This window comes from Empidonax traillii, unplaced genomic scaffold (genome assembly GCF_003031625.1).
Source record: "Empidonax traillii isolate 1590-97213 ecotype Southwest subspecies unplaced genomic scaffold, ASM303162v1 scaffold1:size7828297, whole genome shotgun sequence".
Classification (NCBI taxonomy): Eukaryota; Metazoa; Chordata; class Aves; order Passeriformes; family Tyrannidae; genus Empidonax; species Empidonax traillii.
Genome location: NW_020955194.1, coordinates 2,922,346 through 2,947,438, shown reverse-complemented (window position 1 = coordinate 2,947,438; position 25,093 = coordinate 2,922,346). Strand labels below are relative to the sequence as shown.

General features: G+C 53.5%; 1 protein-coding gene across 7 annotated transcripts in view; it reads right to left on the bottom strand.

Annotated features, from left to right (window-relative positions):
• BCOR (BCL6 corepressor) overlaps positions 1-25,093 on the bottom strand; it is a 61,623-nt gene that overhangs the window by 30,909 nt on the left and 5,621 nt on the right. For 3 of the 7 annotated variants that reach the window (XM_027885248.1, XM_027885503.1, XM_027885678.1), the window contains exons 2-6: positions 8,889-9,018; positions 7,260-7,338; positions 3,558-6,380; positions 2,789-2,842; positions 2,144-2,327 (exon numbers count right to left, since the gene is read on the bottom strand). In XM_027885248.1, the coding sequence (XP_027741049.1) occupies positions 2,144-2,327; positions 2,789-2,842; positions 3,558-6,380; positions 7,260-7,338; positions 8,889-8,974 (3,226 nt within the window). In that variant the 5' untranslated portion in view covers positions 8,975-9,018. Of the gene's footprint in view, positions 1-2,143; positions 2,328-2,788; positions 2,843-3,557; positions 6,381-7,259; positions 7,339-8,888; positions 9,019-9,672; positions 9,731-25,093 lie in introns of those variants that run through there. The other 4 variants (XM_027885424.1, XM_027885591.1, XM_027885758.1 and 1 more) reach the window with 2 other exon arrangements.

The window sequence follows — 25,093 nt, the reverse complement described above, 5'->3', positions numbered from 1 at the left end:
TGCTCCAAGCCAAGCACGGCTGCGACTGTGCCGAGGCGGCAGCGGGGGAGCCCTGTGAGCTGGCTCCGTGCCACGAGCACAGTTTTGGCTGCAGTTTCCTTATTCCCTGCCGGCATCGGGCAGGTGAAGTGCTGGCACAGTGGGGGTCACACCTAGCAGCTCACTGGTTTCACTCCTAAATTCCCTGCTCACACAGGTAAAGGCACAGTGCTTCGCTTTAAGACAGCACTGGACAAACGCTACACAAAAGAAGGTGAAACAACTTTTCAAGCAGCGAGATCGCTTGCAGAGGAGGTAGAAAAGAGAACAGATGAGGCTGCAAACCATCAGCTCATTCCCATTCAGGAGCTTTAAAGCCAAAGGCACCGACAGTGTGGTTAGAAATTGAAGGCAGAGGGAAGGCAATAGGTAAGTAACCCTGGCTCTCGCTGGGGAAGAGCAGGCGGAACTCATCACCCCTTCACCAGTTGCTCAGTGAGAGATGCATTAATACTGCTGGTGGCTCAAGCCCCAGCAGAGAGCCCAAACCACCACAGTAGAGGCATTCAAGAGGTGTGAAACTCGGCTTCCTGATTTATCAGCTGCTATCCCGAGGGGCAGGAGGTGAACCACCACGATAAAAAAACTTTTACCGAGACCTGAATCTGTACTGGTAAGTATTTGCTGCTGCCCAGGCGAGCGTACAGGGAAGGAGCTCCCTCAGCAGAACAGATCTGCACTTTTAGGAGTTCAGACATTTGGCCAAACTCTGAAATAGCCTGTTAAATCAAAGTTAATTAGCATAGGAGAGGAATGAACTAACCTAAGACTGAACATACTTTTCCTGCTTCAACAGTCTGAAATACATTTTAGCCAACTGATTAAACTGCCAGAGACCTCAATAAATGATGAATTTACAGACAAACTGTATCATCAGCCTTTTGCAAGGATGGAGGGACGGTATTTTGGCACACAGTGATGGTCTAATAATCTTCCTCTCCACCATCCCCCACTGACCCCACCCCACTCCAAGCAGCACATCCCATGCCCCTGAGCAAGCTTTCCCTCTCTCTGCTAGTCCCCTGCGTCCATCCCTCAACCCCCCAGCCCACCATCCCCTCTTTGCTGAACTCATCTTGCCCTCCAGCCAGAACTAGCCAGCAAGACTGCTACTGCTGCTGCTCTTCTAGCTTTCCAGCACATATAGGGTGGAATTTAACAGGGGACATCACCAGGGCATCCCAAGTCCTCTGAGGGGGGCAAGGAAGACTGGGGTGAGGGGGGGAGCTAGGGCAGGAGCCTGCCCAGGTCTCAGCTTTAGCACAGGGACTGCAAGGGTACCTGTGCCTTCCTCCCCTACGCTCCCTCAGTATAGCCTGGAGAAGGGAAAGGCCACTCAGGTGCTCTGACCAGTCTGCCCCTCCCTACCCTAGTACCCTCTCCAGTTCCACAATGAAAACTTTCCCTTGCCTTTTTGCCAGGCCGATTTCTGTCAAGGCCGTTATTCCAGAGACAGCAACACCACCATAACTTGATTTAGGTGAGCAACTGAGCAAGTACGATTGACCAGCATGCTCTCGGTCAAAAAGCACTCACCAAAGATCAGAACAATAATTCAAAGTTATTAAATTGCCTGAACAGAAAACATCCAGGCAAACCAGCTTCTGGTCATTTGGAGTTGTTACCACCAGCTTTCACAGATAAGCCAGCCTAGCAAATCATGTCCTTTCCCGCTCCCCATCACTCTTCTGTACTCCATCCTTGATTTGCCTGAAAGCTACAATATTGGCACCTCCCAGCATTGCTGCAACTTCAGGAAGCTGAACTCCTTCTTGCCTCCCTCTCTTCCCCCACCTCCTTTCTGTATTTAAAATATAACCTTGGACCTTTGCTTTCACTGGCTGATGTGGTACCCCACCTCTTTAAAGCAATAACTTAGTTAACTATCTCCTGAAACACAGGTACAACAGTAACCAGTAACTTGCAAACCCCAAAACAAAGCACGGAGGGCACCAGCCATGGCAGCTGTGCACCTGCTGAGGCCCAGGCCAGTGACTTTAACCAGCAACACCATGAGAACACAAAGATTTGCTTGCTTTGCTGCAAGCTGCCACGGCACAGAGACACACACACACGCTTCAGAAAGCCATCTTAATTCGCTTACATCTGTCATTGTCATTTTGGTCAGCAATGGCATCTTCCAGAGCGACAGACTTTGGCTTCTTTTCACTGTTTCCTTTCAAGTTTTCCCAGTCTGCCTGGCTGAATCTGCAGACCTCTGAGTCTTTGGTAGCTGTTTGGCCTTCTCTCTCTTTCATCTCCAACTCTGAGAAGCGCATCATTGCACGCTAGAAAGAGAATTGATATGAAAAAAAAAGTCTTGCAATAAAAACTACTTTATTTACCTTACCTTACACAAAAGCATTTTCAAATTAAAACTGACTCAAACCCAAAAGTTTCAGATAGATAGCTAGGGTAGGAGTTTAACACACTTGACTCATAAAACAGTGTTCTAGCATCTTATAAGCAAATAGCCACACAATTCTTTCATATATAAGGGTATATATATATAAAAGAGTATATATAAATGTATATTGTATATAAAACAAAAACATTCCATTTTGGAGGTAAAAAGAGACAAAACCAAAAAGAAATAAAATAAAAAAAAAAAAAAAACAACAACAACACACAAAACTGTACAATGAATAAAGACGACCATGGCCCACAAACTTCCCTTTGTGTATTTGGAAATGAAATTTAACTCAAAGGTTTATGTAAGAGTCTAGTAATAAAAATTTGAAGAACTGACCTCACAGTAAGCAGCAGGTAGACATAAAATACTGTCCTCTTGTAATCCTTCCATCTATGTAATTAAAATGGGCACTCAATGGATCATTTAGATAATTTCATCCATTTTTATAAGCATAAACCAATTCTTTTCTTAACAATGCAAAACAATTTGGCTTAACTCATCCCTTCATTAAAAGTAAAACACCCTAAGAATATTCCTACACAGTATCTGTCTATCATCCCTCAGCATCAACCTCAATACCGCTCCTACTCTTTCCTACGCGTTCGCTTGGCGCAAACATTGCCTGAGACCCGCTAATACATGACTGCGACTCCTCTCCATCAAACGGCACATTTGGCATACTAATCACAACTTCTGGGTACGCTTTGCTAGCTGGCACTACAGGCCAGCTGAGAAATTACAGCCATCGCTAGCGCCAAGGTAACATGCATGCCTGTCCGACTCCCCTCGTAACTGCACAAACATTTCATTAACGTGCATTAACATTTTTATCAGATCTTAGTAAAAGCCCTTAAAAGCTTATTAGCCCGTACATACCTAAAAGCCACGCATACTATTCTTTACATCGCCTCGCTCTCATTAACAAACTTACTTTGCTATTTAAAACCCTTTTCTGGACAGTATGCCCCTAAACAAAAAAACAAAAAATACTTCCATTTTTTTCTCCCACCTGCATTTCCTTCTCTCAACTTAACAAATCAACTGTGACTCGCAACAGAGAAATAACGACAAAAAGCGCGGCAGCTGTTGGACCGCGCGGACTCACCTGCAAGGCCCGCTGCTCCCGGCTGAGCTGGCTGGAGTCGGCGTACAGCTCGGTCGTCACGCACTTGAATCGATCACCTACATAACCGGCAGAGTTTGCGATCCTCTTGGCCAACTTAGACGGCTTGGGCTTCAGTATTTTGCCATCGGCAGATTCTGCATCGTCGGCTCCGTCTTTGGTATAGGTCTGGTTGGCGTCGATGCTGGGCGGCGCGGTCCCCATGCAGAATGGCTTCGCGTCCTCCTGCACCTTGCCAAAAGCCAGAGCCGGAGCATCAGTCTCGTGAGCGCTTTCCAAGAAAACGGGCGAAGGTTGGACCGCCACTCTCTCTTTAGGCTGGCTCACAGACAAATCTTCTTTCCTTAAGCCGAACACTGATGAACTCTGGGCCTGCTTGAAATTATAGGTTTCGTGAAGATCGTTATTTCTTCCAAACTCCTCTCTCATTACAATAAAATCTCTGTGCTGCGGCGCCTGCTCTACCTTGTGCTTTGTAGGGTCATTAGTCTGATTACTGCTTTCCGTGGCAAAGCTGGCTTTCGTTACGTTTGCTTCACTTTTAGCCTCTTGCTCATCTCGGAGAAGATCCGGGAAGAGGTGTTTGTCACTTTTTGCCGAGTTTTTATTATGGCCAGAGCTCTGGTGCAACTTCACACTCTTGTCACTGGGCATTTCGAAATGCATCTTCCCGCCACTCTCCAGGAGCTCTGGCAGCCGGCCCCGCAGAGACGGGTCCTCATATCGGACCCTCTCGTGAGACCGTGACCTCCTTTCTGGCTTCTCCTCCTTACTGATCTCCAGAGCAGAATGCTGCAGCAGCATGGGGTGCACCATCCCCATTTCCAGTGCATTCTGGTAGGTCATGAACTCCCCCCTCCCTGCTGGCAGGCTGTAGGGGAGGCCAGGTTTGGGAGCAAGATGGGTGGGGTAGAGGCTGCCGTTGGGCAGCAAAACAGGATGTGGATACACATGTCCTTTCCCATGGAGGGTGAGAGGGCTGATGGCTATCCCTTCTGGCACCGGGTACGGGAGGTAACTCCTGGGGTAGGGCAGAGGCGGGGAGCGGAACGCCTCATTGGGTGGCAGGAAGATGGGGCTGGAGGCCAGGGCATTCTCACTCGCCTTGAAGTTGGCTTCCTGGCCACAGGATTTGGCCACCTTACTGCTCTGTTTCGCAGGGGTGGCGACGGGCTGCCCGACGTGCTGTATAACCGAGGCAGTGCTCTCCGCAGAGCTCCGGGCTGCCTTGGGACAGTCCGCGTTGGCGTTGGGAGCTGGCGATGCCGATGCTGGCCGCCCTCCTGCCGACACCGTCCCCGAAACGCTGCCCACGACTGCTTCTGTGCCACCCATCCTGGGGCAGGAGGAGCTGCGCTGCTGTGGGATAACCCAGTCCAGTGCCTTGTTTTTCAGCTGGAGATTCTTCCCAGCCTCTTCGCTGGGGCTGGGACCAGGAACGATCCAGGAGGATGGCGCCGTGCTGATAATTTCAGGCCTGTAGACGGGGCAGCTGTTCCCGGGAGAAATGGTTTCTTTCTGAATGATGTCACTGCCAGGCAAGTGCGTCCCCCCTCCTGCTCTTCCATGCACCAGCACTGTTGGCATAATTTTCTTACCATGGTCCGACTTGCCAGCAGTTTCTGCATCAACCACTTTTGCCGACAAGTCCAGGGGTTTGTCGGTGACATCTTTGGTTGGGGTCTGCTTTTCCAGGAGAGGGGGAGACCTGCCGTCTTTCCGGTCGTGGCCGGCTTTCCGTGCATGGGGAGCAGATGGTGGGGGCGCCTCACCAGCATCGCTGCCTTTGGGAAGCTTCCCATTGGAGAGGCGAGAGGGTGGAAATTCACCACCAACATTCACGTAGGGCTTTGGGAGGGTAACAGCGGAGGAGGGAGAGGTGGTGATCCTGGGGAAGTGTTTGTGGAAATCCGTGTAGGCATCCCCCACCTGGGCGGGCAGGGGGAGGCGGGGGGACGGCCGGGGCGAGTGCGGCAGCAGGAGCGCAGGATCTGCCGGCAAGTTGGCAGGCGCCGGCTTGGCAGCGGCGACCCGGGGCTGCTTGCTGCTCTGGATGTGGGGGTAGGCGTGCGTGTCCACAGGGGTGCCTGGGCTCACACCCATCTTCCACGACAAGCTCTTATCCGGACAGTGCACCAGAGGTGGGATTGCTGGTGAAGCCGAAGCGGTCGAGAGCCTCATGGGCGACGCCAGTGATGAGGGGATGTGGGGGGCAACATAGTGGGAGGGAGGCAGGTATAAAAAACGTTCACCGTTCGTACATACGGGTGAGTAAGCCAGGTGCTGTGGTAAGCTGTAGGTGGACTGCTGAGGTAGCAATGCCTTGTACATGTTCAACGAATACTTATTTGGTGAGTCAAGGAAAGGGTATATGGCAGGCGTTGTGCCCTCCATATAGGGGTTTACCCAGGGGAGCCTTAGGTAACTAGCACCATTGACACCGAGGGGACTCTGCCTGTCACCCGCAGCCCGGTCCAAACCCAGCGTCTCCCCCGTCGGGACAGAGTTTTTTTGTATTCCAGGTGGCGTTTTGTAAATAGCGCTGAAGCCATTCGGGGCTTTTCCAGAGACAGCTGCGCTTTCTACCGCTTCGGGGGGATTAGACTTAAACTGTATCTCTGGATTTCTTTCAGGAGTAAATCCGAGGCCGGCTATTGAACTCGTAGCATCCCGTGATTTTTCCGAGCCAAGTCCGCACAAGCTGGAATAGATACTGGGGACTCTGAGTCCTTCTCGCATGAGTCCAGACCTGTCCATACTCAGAGCTGCGAGACTGTCAATGCGATGTACTGTAGTCGCATCCACCTTTACAGAACAAGAAGTATGTTACTTTCATGTCTAACTAACACGACTGCCACTCAAGCTACAGATAGATCAGCATTTCGTAAGATAGACAGTAACAACACAAACATGGTGTTTGTTCTGAAAATGTACAGAGGCTGGTCACACTGGAAAATGGGAGAACAGGAACCTAGGAGAACATGACACTGCAAACATCAGTACCAGTCTCTCCATATCCAAAATTCAACAGCCGGAAACAAAGGTGTGAAGACCCAAGCAGCCTAGAAGAGGCCCAGAGACGATGCTCAGTGGCACCGCTCCTGTGCGACAACAGGTTCCTCAGACTCGGCCCTGCCAGAGCAAGTGGATGTGGGTTGTGGCATGGATACCAGAAAGAGAAGGATGGAGTGCCTCTCCTCCTCCTCCTCCTCCTCCTCCTCCAGGACCTCTCCCTCTGCCACAAGCTCTGCTTCAGGGCTCACCACCACGTTTCACAGGGTGAGACATCTGAGGATGCAGCATGAAGAAAAGTCCGCCATCGAATTTCTTTCCCACTTGTTACTCCCCATTTACACTCAAAGAAAGAAAAAACCCACCAACTTTGCTGAAACATTGATGTACTTAATGCTGACATGAACTATTTTTGTTATACGTGCCGGTATTCTGCATGACATTATTTGTAACAGCAAAATTAAGGATCTGACGTCATACGACAACATACATCACAAAGTAAGCATCAAGAGATTAACAAGATAAATAAACAAAGCCCCAATTTCACTTATGTCCCGCAAGACCTGCAACAGAAACCTGTTTCTCCAAATGGATCACATATTAGTTTTTCAGGGGTAGGAGTCGGGGTGGGGAAGACAGGCACAGATAAGCTTGAAGCTTTTAACTTCTTACCACACTGTGATTCAGGTGATTTTCTTCCCTCAACTCCAGTCTGCTTTTCGGTGCATCACCATCATTAATGGGAATTTTCCTATTAAAAAACAGAAACTTACTATTTGAAAACACCTCACCCATCTCAGATCAGTACAAGATCATATCACCTCCATATTTTGATCCCCCTCAAGGAGTACCATGAGATAATGTATTTATCCTTCTCTGTACCCATGCACAGAGACTACTTTGAAAAGCAGAGACCATCTGAAAATAATCATAAAGGGTTTTGACACCAAGAACACACTAAGTGCATCTCAGAGCAGCCTCTTCCAAAGCAAGTGGTTTTTGTCAACGTCTCCTCTTTTGACCCTTGCCCTTTTCTTTTTCCAAGGGGAGAATATCCCATTTTAAACATACCCTGTTCCTGTACCATCCATAAACACTGCTGAGGAGAAAATTAAAACACACATGCTAATATCATATGACCATCAGCTCTTCCATGCTAAAGAGGGAGCTGCACATCTGTGCTATACCAGTGTTGCAGCACTGGGACTTGTTATCACAGAAATCACCAATAAAGAATATACCTTAGTGCCAAATTTCAAATCCCATGGGTAAAAATCACTGACATGCGGCAAAAGGAAAGTTTCAGTATTACCCAAAAGAACTTCTTTCAATCAAAGTGTTTAAAGGCACACCATCACCATAAAGCAGAAATGCGATTTTAATGCATTTGTTTTTAAAAAGATTCACCTTTCCTGCAAATAACATGTAAAATTATTATCCCTCAGTAACTGTAAGGAAATTGGGGAGGGAGGGTGAGAAAGCAAAGTGAGACACTCGGCCATTTTCCTTTAGCTTATGTTTGCAAATAGTATTCCCTGCAAAAGACCAAAAAGTTTCCCCAACTCCTTGAAGGCTTTTCACACAACAGTGAGAACAGAGGCTGAGAAGACAGAAAAACACTAAAACCACACAAAATTGGCACAGAGAAACGCAGGCGTATCTGCAGCTTCTGTTCAGCATCATTCTGCTTTTTAGAAAGCTAGGATTTAAGGGAAAAGGACACCAGCCAGTGACTGTGTCACCCCAAGGAAAATTATTAAAGACTGTAATTTTAATCATCAACTGAATTATATTCAAGAGGAAAAACAGTGAAGTGGAGGAGAAATTCACACGTGGGAGATGGAAAGGCCACTACTGATCCTATTTCACAGGACAAGGTGCTGGCCCAAAGGCAGGGAACGCAAAAGTAACAGGCAGGAAGCAGGACTTTGAGGCAGGAGCCCCTCTGCCACAAAGAGTCACCACAAAAACACATGCACTGTTTGGTTTAAATCCCTTTCACAAATACAAAAAAATTAATTAATTGTAAAAGCACATTTAAGGGCTGCTTCGGGGAGTAATCCCTTTAAAGGGCGTCCCCACTTCACTGACCCAGGTTGCCTGTTAAACAGCAAATCAGCGTCTGCTCTGCTGCTCTCGGGCATGTCCTGTTTCTCTCCACTTGCCCTCTCTCCAAGCTGAGCTGATCTCGATGCAAGGTGGCAGCTATCTGCTCTAGTACTAGGGAAGCGAGCAAACTCCGAGAACCTCACTCTGCAGAATTACAGTGTGGTTTAACTTGCCAGAAGCTTAAATATTTACCTGTCTTCATTAATTCCACACATGCGGACCCTTTCATTGCTCATCCAACTATGAACGTTGCCATACAGGGGAGTTGCAGAAAGCATGACGCCTTCTTAAAAATCGCCGCTTTTCTTCACAGTTTTATATTCTATTGAAAAAAAAAAAAAAAGAAAAGAAAAGAAAAAAGTTGAGCAGATTTGTCTAGGACGAAGTGCAAACATCACGGCGGAGCAGCCAGCCTCCCTCCGGGTAATTAATAATGAATGCAGGATTGGTGCAGGGAGTGAGCTGCCTACGTTAACCGCTAAGGGAGATACCCGGCAATAAAGGAGCAAATTGAGGGCATTTATAGGTCAGAGGAGATGGATCTTTTCCCCAGCGCGCATCCAGAAAATTAAGGATCATTCCAGGCTATCGACAAATAAAAGTTTCTCCGCAGCCTTTCATTTCCACGAGAAATGACTCAGCGGGCCAAGTACACACCAGTCCCCAAATCCTCATCCTATACAGACTGAACCAAGGAGGGAGAACCCGTGGGCTTGGGGGAACATGTGAACTACCCACAGGTGCTCACCAAAGCCCTGTATAAGGAACACACAGGAGCAGGAGAGCACGGCAAGAACAACCACATACCGCACATATTCGCTACGCTGATCACTGATAAGGCCTTTACAGGAGGACTTAAAACTGAAGAGACGCTGCTACAGAAGGGATCTAAATAAAAACCTCCCCTTTAGTGTCTGCACATGACTAACTTGGAGAAAGGGGTTAAAAATAGTAAGTGGGTTGGCGAGCTCCCCACCCCTTGATTTGATTAAGTGCGGAGCCCTGGTGGCTTCTGCATCGGAGCTGCTGCTGCTGCTGCTGCTGCTGCTGCTGCTGCTGCTGCTGCGAGTGCTTTCAGTAATTCAATGATGCCTGCTCACTCCAGGGAAAGAAATCATTAGCGGGCTCACTGGAGAAGTATTAGCAGTCCAAGAGGATCGCACCGTGTGCAGCCGGAGAGGCAGGTGAAAGGTAACCACATTTTCGCGTCCAGTGGCAGAGAGGGAAAGGCTTTTCCTCCCCTCTACCTTGCCTAATGCCACCTCCGCTCGCATTAAATTCTAGTTTGCTGCATGAGCGAAGTGTCAGGACAAGCTGCGTTTTATTAACAGGATTATCGCGGCGCATGATTTATTCCAGTGCAAGATTTTAATTGCTCTTCGGAGGTTGAGTCGTTTCTTTTGACTGAGCTTCAGCCTGCATCCTGCTGCTAAATGCTGGGTTAATAAGTAGGGGGAGCCTTTAATGCACAGGATATCCCTCAGCTCTTCCTCTCTCACAAAAATAGAAGCCTTTAAGCAGGAGGCATGATACTCCTTTTACACACACACACACAAACCAGTAACGGGCGATTGACCACTGGGAGTTTAATGCCTAAATGTCTCCCAAAGCATCCATGCTTCCCCAGCAAACTCATTTCCTTTGTCAGGCTACAAAATATGCAAATGATCACTTTGGCATTTAATGGGGAAGAAGCCCAGATTGGGCCTTTAACACAATACTTCACACACGTTCAGAGAGGTTTAAGAACTGAAACGGCAGGAAAGCCTTGTTCCCCAACACTTTTTTCTCCCCTCAGAGAGGCCTTTTGTGCAAAACTCCACGTCTGGAACAAATGTATATTAATGAAACGGCATGTTGACCCTCCTCTGCCACAACGGTTAGCTTTCCCTAATGAAGTCCGCACAAATTGCAGCGAGGAAACAAAAATCCGTGGAGGTTAGATAGCGTACTATCATTCAAAAGGAGTTATTTCACTGGAAAGACGTTTTCTGGACAGATTTACTGGTTTCCAGATGCGCCGCTCGTAATGTTTTCAATAGAGGCAGCAGCAGCATGGAGAGAGTGATTTAGGGTTTTACATAAGGTTAGTAGCCACCCCGTGCGCTGCCTCATCTGTGAGGGACGGACACCAGCTCAGAGAAGGGCCTCGGTGGCACATGGCCCTGTTCCCTGTGTCCCGCTCTCCTCGGCGGGGCCGCCTGTGCCTGGCCTGGTTTCCTCGGTGGAAGTGTATCATTAAGATAAGGCGCAGAGCCTGAATTAGAGCCCATCAATCCCCTGACACGTGCAGATAGCGAAACGCTGAAGTTGCACAGGGGGGCCGAGAGCTTCCCCAGCCGCAGCGGGAAAGCTGGAGGCTCCATGTCCCACCACCACCACCCGAGCAAGGGCAAAGCCCGTCAGGTCGCAGGGAGGTGGTGGGATGTCCTGGGGCCACTAGGCATGCCAGACCCCGCGCCCCCGACGGCTGCCAGTCCCTTCCCCAAAGCCACCTCTTGTCGCTGCCCGCCCTGGGTGCGCGTGTGTGCAGTTATAATCATCGCCGCCCTGATGAACTTCTTGTGAACTGTTTAAAAGTGGAGGTCTGCTGAACGAACAGCGGCGCCACTGCCAGCCATAATTTCATTGTAACAAGCAGCAGACTCTTAACTCTTCGCACACCCCGTCTCTTCCCCTCCCTCCTCTTTCTCCCCGCAGGCAGCTGCCGTCGGGGATGCTGGCTCGCAGGGAACTCCACCGGCTCGGTCAAACGCCGGCAGCTCCTACAGCCCTCCACGCTGCAGCGACGGCGGCGGGGGCATGGGGGGCACCGCACCTATTTATATTCAGCTTCCGCGGGGGAGGGCGCAGCCGGCCCCGTTATGCAACCTCGACGGCAGGCTGAGCGCCCGAACGCACGGAGGAAACCGAGGACACGTCTCTCTTTTCCTCCCTCCCTCCTCCTCGTCCTCCCCGCCCGTCACCCACCGGGCTACCGTCAGCGCTCCCCGGGGCGCCGCAGCCCCCCCCCGGCAGCCCCCGCCGCGCAGCGCGGCGGGGCGCGGATCGGGGCTCGGCAGCCGGAGCGCGCACGGCATTTCCTCCGGGAGGTGTCTGGCCGATAAAGCCATTTGCGGCTAAATATAGACGGTGATGCACGGAGGAAGGAGGGAGGGAGGGAGGGAGGCGCGGAGAGCGGGAGGGGAACTGGGGGTGTGTGGGGGGGGGGGGGGGTGAAAGAGTGAGACGCGCAAAGCACACGCGGTTCCGCAGCCGATGCCTCCGTGCGAAACCAGTTGTGAAAAGCGCCTGCAAGCACTAACCTGCCTCCCGGCGTGCTGCCGAGCGGGGCCCCGGCGTGCCGAGCCGTGCCGCGCGGTGCCGAGCCGAGCCGAGCCCTGCCGGGAACACCCACCGGCCCGCGCAGCCCGCGCCCCGCCGGCCCCGCGCCGCAGAGGCAGGCACAGACACACACCGCGCTGATTAAAAAGGGAAACGTTTGGGTCTCCCTCGCAACGTCAACAGACTTTTGGCAGCCATTGACGCCAGCAGCAGCAAAGTTTTGTTAACACGCTCCTGGCGTGGAAACGAGAAAAACCCGATGCCCGCGGGGAGGGGGGGAGAAGGAGGAGGAGGAAGCCTCCACTTCTCCGCGCCTCCGGGGGAAAGAGGAGGGGATGGCATCGCCACCCGGGGCCAGAGCAGTCTCCTCTTGCCCCCTCCCCTCCCAGCCCCCCATGACCCCGGGGTGCCCAGCAGCGAGTTTGTGAGGTGAAAGTCTCAGCGGGGAGGGAGGTGGGGGGGGGGGGGGGTTGGAGGAAGCCCGGCGGGGCCGGCGGCTGCAGCGAGCCAGGAAGCGGGGCGGGAGGAGAATTGCAGCGGCGCACGAGTTCCCTTTTGGCGCCTTTACTCTTTTCCACCTCCGAGCTCCGCCTGGCAGCCCGCCAGTTTCCACTGCACAAGCCACGGAGCCGGCAGCAGCGGCAGCGCAGCGGCAGCCGGCGGGGAGGGCTGCGAGGGGTATAAAAAAAAAAAAACCTCTGCGAGCGCCGATGGCACCGACGGAGCGGCAGGCAAACAACCCGGCCTTTCGGATATTAAAAGCGATGCAATAAATTACGCGGCTCTGATCTCTCCCCCACTCCGCCCCGCCGCCGCCCGGTTCCAGGCCAGTAGAAGGATCATTTCTAGATTTGTGAAAATCCCTGAGAGAGAAGTGAAAAGCAATCGGGGACTCGTAGCGATCCACTTCGATTAGCCCTCAGCCCCGTTCATCTGGAGCTTGATTTAAAGGACAGCACTCGCACGGTATTTATAAGCTGAAATAAAGAGCTGATGCTTATGAATGTGTTTAGGTACCTCGTTTATCTTGTACCTCCGACTTACATATTTACGAGTTACAAAAACAACGACCTGTGCCACGGCTAGAAAGGAGACTTCAGAGACACCGTATTGCTGCACCGTTTACAATGCGCCGTATAAAGCTCTGGCAGCAGCCAGCGATCTAATATTAGACAAGTGTTTAAGGAACAGGCTTGGCTGCGCTTTTTACACATATATATATTAAAAATAAAAAATACTGTGGGTTATTTTTTTCAGTCTCCACACGGCATCACCGCTAGTGACACGTTTTGTAAACCAGAGGAGGAAGCTGCAGACTAAGTAGCCGCCGCACGGATCCGCGGATTAGAGAAGAAGTTTGACCTTTACCCGGGACGTGTGGCATTTCATTTAACCATAAAGCTAAGCACAATGCGCCAGCGAGATCGCTAAACCGATTTAAAATACATATTGAGTCATGCACGACAGTAGTGCATCTCGGTTTAGGCAGCGTGCAGGCAGCGCAAGGGGGTCGGCGTCTATTTTTAAGCCTCCTGCCGCAGCCACCCCCGTCGTCCCCGTGTCCCCCCCTCGCCGCGGCTCCCACACCGTCACGTGTCGAACAGCGAACGGGACTTTCTGCCGTGTAAACACGGCGCGGCAGAGCCGACCGAGGGCACCCGGGGCCGCTGAGCCAGCGCCAACACCCGCACCAGCACCCGCACCAGCGGGGCATCCTCCCCGCCCCGAGCACCGCCATCCCGGGCTGCGCTTGGCTCCGGCCCCAAGGAGACACCCCTGCTCGCAGCGGGGCTCCGGCGGGGGCGGCCCCCCCGGCACAGGCGGCCCGAGGGAGCGGCGGCCCCCGCGCTCCCCCCGCGCCGCCTGTCACGCCTTGGACCCTGCACAGACAGTCGCAGAGCCGTAGCGGCAGCGGCGCGTTCCCCCTTTCCCATATGCTGCGAGGCGAATCATTGCATCGCTCTTAGCGCCGGCGGCAGCCAAAAAGAGAGAGGGGGGGGAAAGTTTTCAATTAATGATAAGCCCAGGAACTGGGGAAGGGGGCGGGGGAGGAGGCCAATGAGGGAAAGTTAAAATGGCTGGCGATCCTTCAAATAACCCTGGCTGCCTTCCCCCGGGGCTCCACGGCAGACAGTGCCGTGCGGGCCCCGGGGGAAGACCCGGACCCCCAGACACACCTCGTCGAGGCGCCCCGGGGGCCAAGGCTGCCTCGGGGGAGGACGGCTGCCTCGGCATACGGCGATGCCCACACCTGAAGGTTACGGGACATTTGCATGGCGGGGGCGCTCGCTCCCATCCCCCTCTTCCCTCCCTCCGGTTAAAACACATCGAGGGGCTGCGACGGAGACTGCAAAGGCTCACACACACACACACAACGAGGAGAAGTGAGGCAGCTGGTACCCAACTTTTGAGGCATCACCGCATGAAGGATTTACCAGGGATTCGCGGGAAACACCGACCCCGTCCGCCGCACTGGCAGCCCCGCACGGCCTCTCCGGCGCCCGCCCCTGAGCCGCCCCCCCCGCCCCTCGGCGCGGGCGATGTCCCCGTCCCCCCCCCCCCAGCGCACACCGCGGCGGCAGGAGGGCTGTTCCCCCCGGGGGACCGGGGGATTCCTGCCGCCGCTCCGGCCGTGCCGGGAACAAGGCTGCCGGAGGAGGCGGTGGCTGAGGAGGGAGGGAGCCGCAAACCGGCTCAGCCGCAGGAACCCCCCGGGCCCCCGCGCAGACGGGGCCCCCCGGCGAGAGCCCGGGCTCCCTCCTTCGCCCACCCGCCGCGGCATCTCCCTACCCAGACCGTCCGCGCCATTTTAGACATACACACACTCACTCGCGCACACACACGCACGGGAGCGAGGTTTCCGCTGCTGCTGCTGCCAGAGACAACAGGCAGCAGCCGAGCCCGGGCTGCGCAGGAGGAGCAGCGGCAGCAGTAGGAGAGGGACACACATATACACGCAAGCACACACACCCCCCACGCACCGCGGGCCAGGCAGAAATGTGCATTTCAGGTAATTTAAGGCCGCATTCCCGGCGCGGGGAGGGAAAAGCGCAGGCCTGCGCGACCCCCTCCCACCCCCAAGCCCATTAACCCGCCGCGCACTCGGCATCCCGGGAGCCCTTCATTGTTGCCTTTATTCCGTATGGCTTTTGCTTTCCAGGAGGGGTATAGGAAGAAAAAAAAAAGGGCAGGGAAAAAAAAAAAAAAAAGAAAATACCACCAAGCCAGCCCCTTCCCCCCGCTCGTCCCCCATTGTTCGGCCGCGGGAGGCTGGGCGAGCGCAGCGCCACGGGCTCGCCATTAGCCTGGCTCCGCCGAGCCCCCCCCCCCCCCGCCCCCAATAGATCGGGAAACTTATGAGGCGGGAGGAGGGGGGGAGCCCCCCCACAATGAATACAAAAGTCCCAGCGCTCCTGCGAGAGAGTTGGGCGAAGGCCTGCGTTCACTTCCGTAACGTTATCCTTGCAGAAATACCGGAGCACGGCCCCCCGTTTCCTTCCCCTAGGCCCCGCCGCACCCCCGGGGGGGCTGGAGTGATTAATGGGACGTACGCCCTTGCTTTCCCTCCGGCCACCCCGGCACACCGCTCCCCGGCGCGGAGCCGCCGCCGCACGCTGGGCGGGGGCGGCCCCCCCACGCATCCGTCGGGGACGTTGGGAAATATTGATCACGGACGACTTCATTTTGCATAACTGCGGCTGACAGGGTCTGTGGTTCCCTCATTTACGGAGCAACAGCTTCGCGGGGCTGATGGATAGGGAGCGGCTCCCTCCGTTCTCCCCGAGGGTAGCCCCCCCTCCCTCCCCGCAGCGGCAGCCCCGCCGGGGGACGGCGGCTCCCGCGCCTCATGCAGCAAATGGCCGGCGCACAACAGGGAAATATTAAACTTAGGTGCCTCCGTCTCTCGTTCTACCTAGCGAGGCCGGCCTAGGAGCCTCCCGCTCCCCGCAGGGCTTTGTCTGCACAGCCACAGAGGGGCCGGGGCCAGGGCACGGGGACCTTCGCCGGCCGCATGTAAGAAAAAGTGCTTGGGAAGTTGGGGCTTCTTCCTCCTTTTTTTTTTTTCTTTTTAATTTCTTTTTAATTCCCTCTTCCTCCCAACAACAAACAAATAAACAGCTCGGTTTCTGCTGAACAATGCATAAAAATTAGCCTCGCCCCAAAGTTTATGTCGGGTTTATGGCGCTAACGTTTCTCTTTAATGGGAAACGCTTTCCCGAGCACTTCTGGAAAGCGCTGGCGAGCCCTCGCTTACGAAAGCTGCATTACGAGCACCTCGACTAAACGTCTCTGCAACTCCGTGTCCCGACCTCACATCAACCTTCTCCAGACCTTCAGAGGCAAACGTCCAGGGTGGGCACAGCCAGCGCCAACCACCGCCCGTCTCGGCGTGCGGAAAACACCAGGGAAAGAGAAAAGGAAGCCCAACAACGACGCTCGTTTTTTCCGTGGAAAAAATGTAAAATAAAAATAATTTTTTTAAAAAAGGTAAGAAAAGGGAGGAAATAAAAAAAGGACATAAAGTTGCCGGTGGCGGGGGTGCCCCGGCGGAGAAGAGGGCAGCGCGGAGGCCGCCGCCGGCCCTGCCTTCCCATCCCGGCGCTCCGCACCGAAACAAAGCAGCGAATCAACTGCGATGCAGATGGGCGGCTATGAATTTTTTGCTGCTGCTTAGAGCTTTAATTACTCGTTCTTGATCCGTGGGACTACGACACGACACCGCCAAGGTTAAAATGCCCTGAACAGCTCTGAGCAGATGTGAACGAGTTGGCAGACGCGCAAATGAGGTCTGCCTCTAAGCATGATAACAAGTGACTAATACATTGCATATCGCTGAAAGAAAATTATTTTTCTCTAATTTGCATCAGCTTTTTTTTTTTTTTTTAACGCCGGCGACATTCCCTCCTCAGAGGCAGCAGCATAATCCTGAAAATATTGCTCCGTGACTTTAAAAGATTTGGAAGGAGGCAGCGATTGCCAGTGTTTTGGCTATGCAAGTGTTTTGGCTATGCAGGCTTGTTTATCTTTCCGCCTTTGCTCCAAGGCGAAACTAGTTTCGCAAGCAGTATTCTTGCAGAAAAATGGCACATGTCATATAAAACACCGGTTTATAGGAATTGATGCTAAAATTGTTGTATGACTACTGGTGTACTTTTGCCACTAATAGCACAGCATAATCCATAGAGGACCAAGGGGATAGTCAAGGCCAAATGGGAAAAAAAAATAGATTGACTGGAGAGAAATAGATAAAGACAACCCATCGACCAAAATGACTAACAGGGGGGTGAAGGAGGAAATAAACATCCCCCTTCTTACCTGCTTTCCACCCCAGGGCCTCGTCGTCAAAAAGACAATAGTATGTGGAGGTCACTTACTATATAAAACACAGCGATTCTCGTAGGTAGCGAAATTATGTCAGGTACAAATATAGGCCAGAACCCAGTTCTCCAAGTTCCCTCGACTTTCCAGAGGCTCTTCTGAAAGGGCTAGATCACTCTGGGTACCGGAGCAAACTTCAAGAACAGACCGCATTTTATATCCTACACTCAGACGGCAAACCGAGGGGCTTAGATGCAAAGGCTTTGAGCAGAAATAGCCGCTCGGGCAATTTATGCACGAGGAGTTTTTCACTGAAGACCTACTCCAGGGGTCCCTGCGCGTCCAGGTTATCAGGGGTCGCACGCTGCCATCTCAAGGATAACAACTTCTCTGCCAACACATGTTTGGGAGGGAAACGCGCTGCCAGCCCCCGCACCGCCCCGCGCCCCAGGCCAGCAGCAGCTCGGAGCGGGGCTGCCCCCTCCTCCCGCGGGGCTGCCGGGACGCCTCTCCCGCTGCTCCCGCAAAGTCACCGGGGCCGGCGCAAACCTGCCGCCGGGGGGGATTTCCCAGCGCCGGGGCCGGGCACGGAGCCGGCCGCTCCTCCCGCTGCCTCTCTGCGCCTGTAAATCAAACGGAGGAGGAAAGGGGAGTCTGGCGGGGGGGGGGGGGACGACGACGCTTTTTCCCCGCCCAGCAGCGTTTGTCCAAGTGTCGCGGCGGGCGGCCGGGGGGCGATGCTGGGCGCCCCTCCGCCGCCCGGGATGCCCTGCATAGCCCCGCGGCCGCCCCGCCGGGCCCCGCAGCGCCGGGCGGTGCCTCCGGGAGCGGCGGGGCGGCCCCGGGGCCGCTCCGGCCGCAGCGAGAGCTTTTGTGTGCGAGTGCCGGCGAGGCGCGGGCTTTTCGCGCTCCAACAGCTGTCACATTATTTGCACTGGCTGTAAACAGCCTTCGCCTTCCCCCCCACACACACCCTGCCTTGCCACAGAGTTAAACCCAGACTAACAATCCCCAGTTAGAGATCAAACCAACAACAGCAGCATTGTGTCTGCCTTCATTGCTTTACCATCAACTACTGCAGCTGGTTTACTCGAAACAAGGAACACCCTCTACCCACCTCCCCGCCCAGGGGCCAGAAACGTGCCTGTTCCCGGTGGTTGGCCAGGCGGAGCTGCGCTGCTCCGGTGGGATTCTGCGGGCGGGGCTGGGGGGGGGGGGTGCTGCTCCACCAACGCGATGCCGGCGGGGTCCCGAGCGCCGCGGGGCTTCCCCCCACAGAGGAGAGGGGTTTCCAGTCAGCACTCACGCCTGAAGACGAAACGCCTTCAGTCAGAAGTTGAGCTCCGCTCTCGGTCTGGCTTTTGGGAAGGGCGAGGGGGAACCCCGCTGTAGCGGGGAAAGCCGCGCCTGCAGCTGCGCGGCGCCCCGCGGCACACGCCGAGCTCGCCCCCGCGGCGCGCCCCCGAGCAGCCCTTCCCCGGGAGAGTCGGGCTCTCCACACTCCCTGCCCGGCCGCCTCGCCCCGGACCGCCTGTCCGACCTGCTGTGGCAGCGAACGTCCCGCCGAGGGGCCCCTCCGCCGCCCCTGCCCCGGGCCGTGACCCCGCAACCCGTGGCGGCCCCGGCCCCTCCGCGCAGCCGGTCGGCTGAGACGCACTTCCACCTTCATCCCTTTCCATCGTAAGGCAAGGGAAAAAAAAAATGCCAATAACCTAAAGCATGACTCCAGCTTCACTCACGATACAACCACCTGGCAGCAAAGGAGTGCACTGCATGCTCTCAGTGGGCCTTCTGTTGGGCACAGCTGGAATTTGAGTGTAAATCCTCATACCTCCTTCCCTGCCCTTACTTATTTTTACATCAGCAGCAAAGCCAGAGGAGAGGTGGAATTTACTTTACAGAAGCAAGGGAAAAATAAATCTGTTCGAGGAAACCTTTCCATGCCCAGTCTGACTCCTGGTATTACCCAAATTATGCGTCTCTTAAGAGAAATCCAAGACACAGCAACTTTTTCTGAAATGTTTGTCTCACATCAACTCTTGAAGAGGCTACGTGAGATGGAGTAACCCTTTCCAGGTACCTATATGGAGTTTGGGAGCTGGCACCAGAAAGGAAAAATAGCTGATTTTATTGGAAGCACGTCTCCATCTGGGCCCGACTCCTGCCAAAGGGCAGCACTCCCCAGTCAGGTGAGGTGTTTCACACCTACGTGATAAGTCTCCAATCGACTTCTGAATCTGATTCACCGACCAAAGATGCCAGTATGTACTTGCAGGTCAGTATCATCGACTGTTCATTGCCTATACGTAGCTAGAAATCTGCTGGCCTGGTAAAAACCACTGCTAACAGAACAATGTCAGCAAAGGCTGCAACAGAGTCTTGTGAGAGACGGGCGATTCGTGCCTACTGAGGCTCTTTCAGCACAAAGGCTTTTAGAGGAAGAAGAGAGAGAAGGGGGGAAAAAAAGGAGGGAGGGCTCTCGTGTTTCAGGGCTGCTGTCCCCTTGGGAACCAAGAACCAAGTGTAGCTTCAATCAAATGCTGACTTCTCCTCCGGGAGCTCGGTAGGAAACCTGATCTCACTAGCTCATGCCTGCCTCCATGCATATAAGCTGGGTTTTCTTTCATACCAGCAATTTGTATAAAGAGGGGAGCCAATACAGTTTATTGCAAACGAGATCTCGCAGTAATGGATCTAGAGAGATATTTCTGTAGCTAAAATAAGACAACCTTCAGCCACCTGCTCAGGGCAGGCCACGCCGTAGCCGCCTCCAGCTCTGCACGCATGGCTCCGCTGTGGGCGCCCCTGGCACTGCACGGCACAGCCTCCCACGCACCTCCCCGAGCCCTGCATCCTCCCCAGCTGGCAGCAGCCGCCCTGGGTTGGGTTTTTTGTGCCATGCCAGGTTACACTTCCATTAAAACATTTACCCTGGGAGATCACTTCCTGCTTGCAAGTATTGTTCCGGCTTCCCCTGCTGCTCCCAACTTTGGCCAGAGCTGTTTCTCTCCTCGCCCAGGGCGGCGTGGAGACCCCAGGGTCTCCATCCCTGCTTGTGGACCCTGGGCTGCCCTGGCACGGCAAAGCACAGCATGGCACAGCAGAGGAGGTCTGCGGGGAAAGGCAGGCCAGTCCTCCAGGCGGAGCTCCGCATAACTTCACACCGGGCTGCTTAATTCTGCACGGGGCTTTGCTAATCCACTTTGTGCTTGACTACTGAAACGGGAGGAAAGGAAAACACTGCACAGGGAGCACGACCAGGCCAGAGCAAGGTGAGCCTGGGGGACCGAAGATTGTGGGAAGGGCTTTCACCAACACCCGGGTCAGCCTCCTACTGCTGTGGGCAAGCCGAAGAGGCTTAAAGCACTACACAGCACATCGGGGCGTGGGAGCAAAGGGGATTGCCTGGGGATCAGAGATCCATGTAGGATCTCTCCATAGCTGGGAGCTTTCACATAGAGAAAGTTTGGCTCAGGGAAGGAATTTACACTTAGAAAGAAGAGGAGCTCAGCCCATCCCTTCTCATGCCATCAACAATTTCTCTGTGAATTTCAAGGAGAGCTGAGAATATGCCCCTATGGCTTTGATTTCACTTCTCTGTCCCTACCTGTCATCATAGGCAAATGCCATACTTAAGCCATAAGTAAACAAGCCCCACAAAGCTCTCCTGCCCCTCTAGGAGACTCCCAGGTACAATGCCACCCCACTCCCCAGGGAACACGGGAAACACAGCAGTGGGTGGGGGACAGGCAACCCCACCAGCACCTGGTCCACACAAGCACGCTCGTCGGGCTGCCCCAAGCATGGAGTCTGCTCTCTGTGCAAGTAGAGGTGTCTTTCTCTCTTCTATCGACTGTGCTAAGTACCAGCTACTCCAAAACTCCTGTGAAGCTGGAATTCTGACTTTTATAACAGAGGATATAGGTACAAATGTTTTGTATTATGCAAATACTGAAAGACACACAAGAAGTCTAGGTGAGGTATTCCCTAACCTTAAATGAGTGCTTGGGGTAAGAGCAAGAGCTACTCCAGCTGAAAACTAAAAGCAGAACACACTCTGAGAAAGAACACTCTGACTGGCAGACTGCAACCCACCGTGGCTGTCTAGAGGTGCGGGGGGAATGACCCTGCCACAGCACCATGCCAGTGCAGCTCCTGGATGCGGGAGATTGCTCCGAGGGCAGCTGGAGCCATGGAAAGGAGAGCATGTCTGCTGGGAGCACTCTTGTTCCTCCTGACTGAGGAGCAGGCAGAGGAAGCACAATGCCAGGCTTTCCCGGTGTGGGCTCGGCTGCGCAGTGTGGCCCCGAACCTCCCCCTTTCCCCTGTGCTCCTCTGAACACACTCGGCTCTTTATACGAGCCATTCCCAGTGTGGCTGGTGGATTCTGCGCTTTCCACTTTAATTGTCTTATCCAAATAAAGCTTTGTTTTCCTTAGCACGACAATCCCAACATTCAGGCCGAGATTTTCATTGGACAGAGGAGATATTTTATTCTCTGATTGTTTGGGGAGTCAAGGCTTACACGGAACAGCCCTGGCTTGTGTGCCTCCGCTCACAATGGGGTCTTTGCAGCCCCGGTCTCCGTCCTGTAGATTCATTTTCCGGAGAGATCGGGATGAGAATCATGTTTCTCTCAATTTCATAGCTTTCAAAGTCTACCCTAGACTTTAACAAGTCTTTTAGTTTGCACCTAGACAATAAATTTAGTTTAATTTAGCTTCCGGTCTTTAATTTTAGCAGGTCTTCTTTTTGCATGCAAATCAATATGGCAATTACCATCTAAAAGCTCGCCCAGCCCTAGGTCAATGTAAATTGATCATTGTCCGCCTTCTACAAAATAACACCGGGAGTCTGTGGTGCATAATGAGATTATACTGGAAACTGTCTTTCAGATCACAAATTATATTTCATGCTGTCAGGATCTTCTCCAAGCGGACTTCCTTGCATGTCTAATCACACAGCACAGAATCTGTTCAGCTCATGAGGTAGGTTTGGGGTGCAAAGAGTGAAGGGAGAGTCCCAAATAATTCGGACAATAGTTTCAGAAAACATGCAGGCAGGTACAGAGGTGTGTACTCACTCGCTACCTTTTCCAGCGGTGGAAGAGATGAGGGGGAAAAAATATCCCCACTCAGCCAAGAACTGTTGTCCAGCAAACAAGAAAAAATTCATTCCCTGCAAGAAACCAGCAGAACTTTCCTAAAGCCACATTAGCAAGGAGTTCTTGGCCTCCTTTCCATCCCCACCTCATCTGCTCAGCCATTCAAAGGAGCTTTGGCTGCCTGCTCCAGAGAAACCTCCACGAAGGACACACTCCCCTGGCAGAGACATCCCTTCCCGCCGCAGCCTGGGGACCTGTGCGGGTCGGGCCGGAGGGAAAGGTCGCTCGGGAGCAGCGGCTGCTGTAAGCCGGTTCCCTGAAAGGCCAGAGGATTAACGGGATCTGCTCACGGCCAGGGGAACTCCCCCTGCCTGCAGCCCGGGCCTCCGCGCTGCCTCTGGCACACACACGCGATGCAGCCAGCGAGCGCTGCTCGGCGGAGCTCAAAGGGGTGAGTCCAGCTCTCCACGCCACCGCTCAGGTTATTGCAATACCAAGAAAGAGGGGAGGCCTGCTCTGGCCTGCTCTTATTATTTCTAAAGCAACACCAGCCTAAGGAGGAAGTATTAAACTCAGCTTCATGGTGCTCTTTCTAAGCCTGCACTAAAACGTGATCTGTTGTGGTGTTCAGGGGAAAAGACTGTACATCACACAGACATCACCTGTGCAACTCAACTATGCTACAGGGTCCCAGCAAGAGTCCAGATCTCTGCCAAGACATGCAGAAATCAGAGATCACCTGAGCTCCACACCAATCACCGATATACTCCAATACTCCATGCCATATTTACTCCGAGGGAAACGTGGCTGCTACAGCTATGACCTGAACTGGAGCAGGCCTTTTGCCTGTCTTTGCAGGGGCCACTCATCGGTCAAAGTTGAGAGACCTTTTAAACGACAGCCACAGATTGCCAGGACTACTTTGGTATGTGCAGCACTCATTATTTTGGGCTGTGGTGGCCTGCGTCCATTTTCTCCGCAAACAGAGACACGAAAGCATGTCAACAACTTTGTGCGGTCTCACAGCTGCACAGATCCAGAAAGTTTGTTTGTACAGACTGTACAGGAACCCCTGAAGCTTAGTTGCTGTTAGGGGACATTGGGTTCTTCATCAGTCTTTAAAAAAAGTGAATTATCATGGGGTGGGAGAAGAGGGAAAAGGGATGACAATTTTGAACTGCCTGAGAAGCTGCAGCTCTTGGCACATCCTGGTAAAGGCAGATACAGCATGTGACACGGAGCCTGGATTGTCCACCAGCACAGAAATAAAGCCAAGGCACCAGTATTGTTTCAAGACCCAGTCCATATTTGGGCATTCAGCTCACACATCCTAAGTATTGCTCTAAATATTAGAGACATTCGCCAATGTGTGGTTCATAACGTGCTCAAATGGGAGAAGTCATTTCTGTTCGCTCTCAGATTACTGGCTTGGTCTTGACGGTGGGGTTTTTTGGGGGGGAGTGGGGGAGAAGGGAGGGAAACCCTGCTGAGTCTGTTTGCACTGGTCTCTATTAGATATGCAACAAATCTGCCATTTCCGGCGTTGCTTCTATCTAATTAGAGATGTATTTAGATGTGACGTGTAAATAAGCGCTGAGCTGCCTGCTGCCCTGGCTGCGCGGACTGCTCGGGAGCATTTCCAATAAGGCTGTAGCGCCCGGAACCAGGGCTCAGACAAAGAGGGATGGGAATGGTCTGCGCTGCAGGCGAATCCAACAAAACCAGCTTTTATCTATCGCTCTAAAGCCTTAACTGCTTTTAATCTGTACCGCCCAGGCTTGCACGCCAGGATCGCATCTCATCCACTGAGGACGTCTAAAGCACAAAAGGAAGCACACACATGCACGCAGGAGCTGCAAATAACCCCCAACCCACCCGAGCCTCAACGCAGACCCTGCTCTCCACCTGCCCTTACACTCCACGAGGTGTGTGTGCTCCCGTGGGCTTCCAAACACCCCGAGGCAGGTACGCCCTGCTCCTGCCTGCACAGACACGAGCCGAGGGCTGCCCCACGCTGTGAGCACACTTGCGGCCCCCGTGGGGCGGAGGGCGCGGAGCTGCAAGGGGACAAGCTGACGGGACCTGAAGGTGGCCGCGGAAACTCGCTCCCCGAGCGGGGACAGGAACATCCATCGCGGGGTTTCCACTGCAGCCCGCGGAAAGCGGGGGGGGGGGGGGGGGCAGGCCACAGCGGGCCCGCGGGAGGCGGAGCACCCCAGGGATGCCCCGATGCCGGGCCCCAACATCCCCGAGCCCGAGGGGCGGCGGCAGCTGCCTCGGCCCTGCGGCGGCCCGACCCTGGGTCCAGGCGCTAATCGGAGTTTCCAGAGAGAGGAAACTCCTGGGAACAAAATCATCTGGTGCTCGCCTCGTGAACTCTTTTCCTGTTGTGGGAAACATCTCTTAAAAAGCCATTAGATGGACGGGGCAGCGCTGCCTCGTCGTCCTTCCCCCCCTGTCTGCGACAGCATCCCTGCGATCGCTGCTGCTACCGCAGCTTTCCAGGCCGGGGCAGCCAGCCCCACTCTCCTCTCGGCCTTAAGGGTTAACAACCATCTCCACCAAAAAAAAAAAAAAAAAAAAAAAAAAAAAAAAAAAAAAAAAAAAAAAAAAAAAAAAAAAAAAAAAAAAAAAAAAAAAAAAAAAAAAA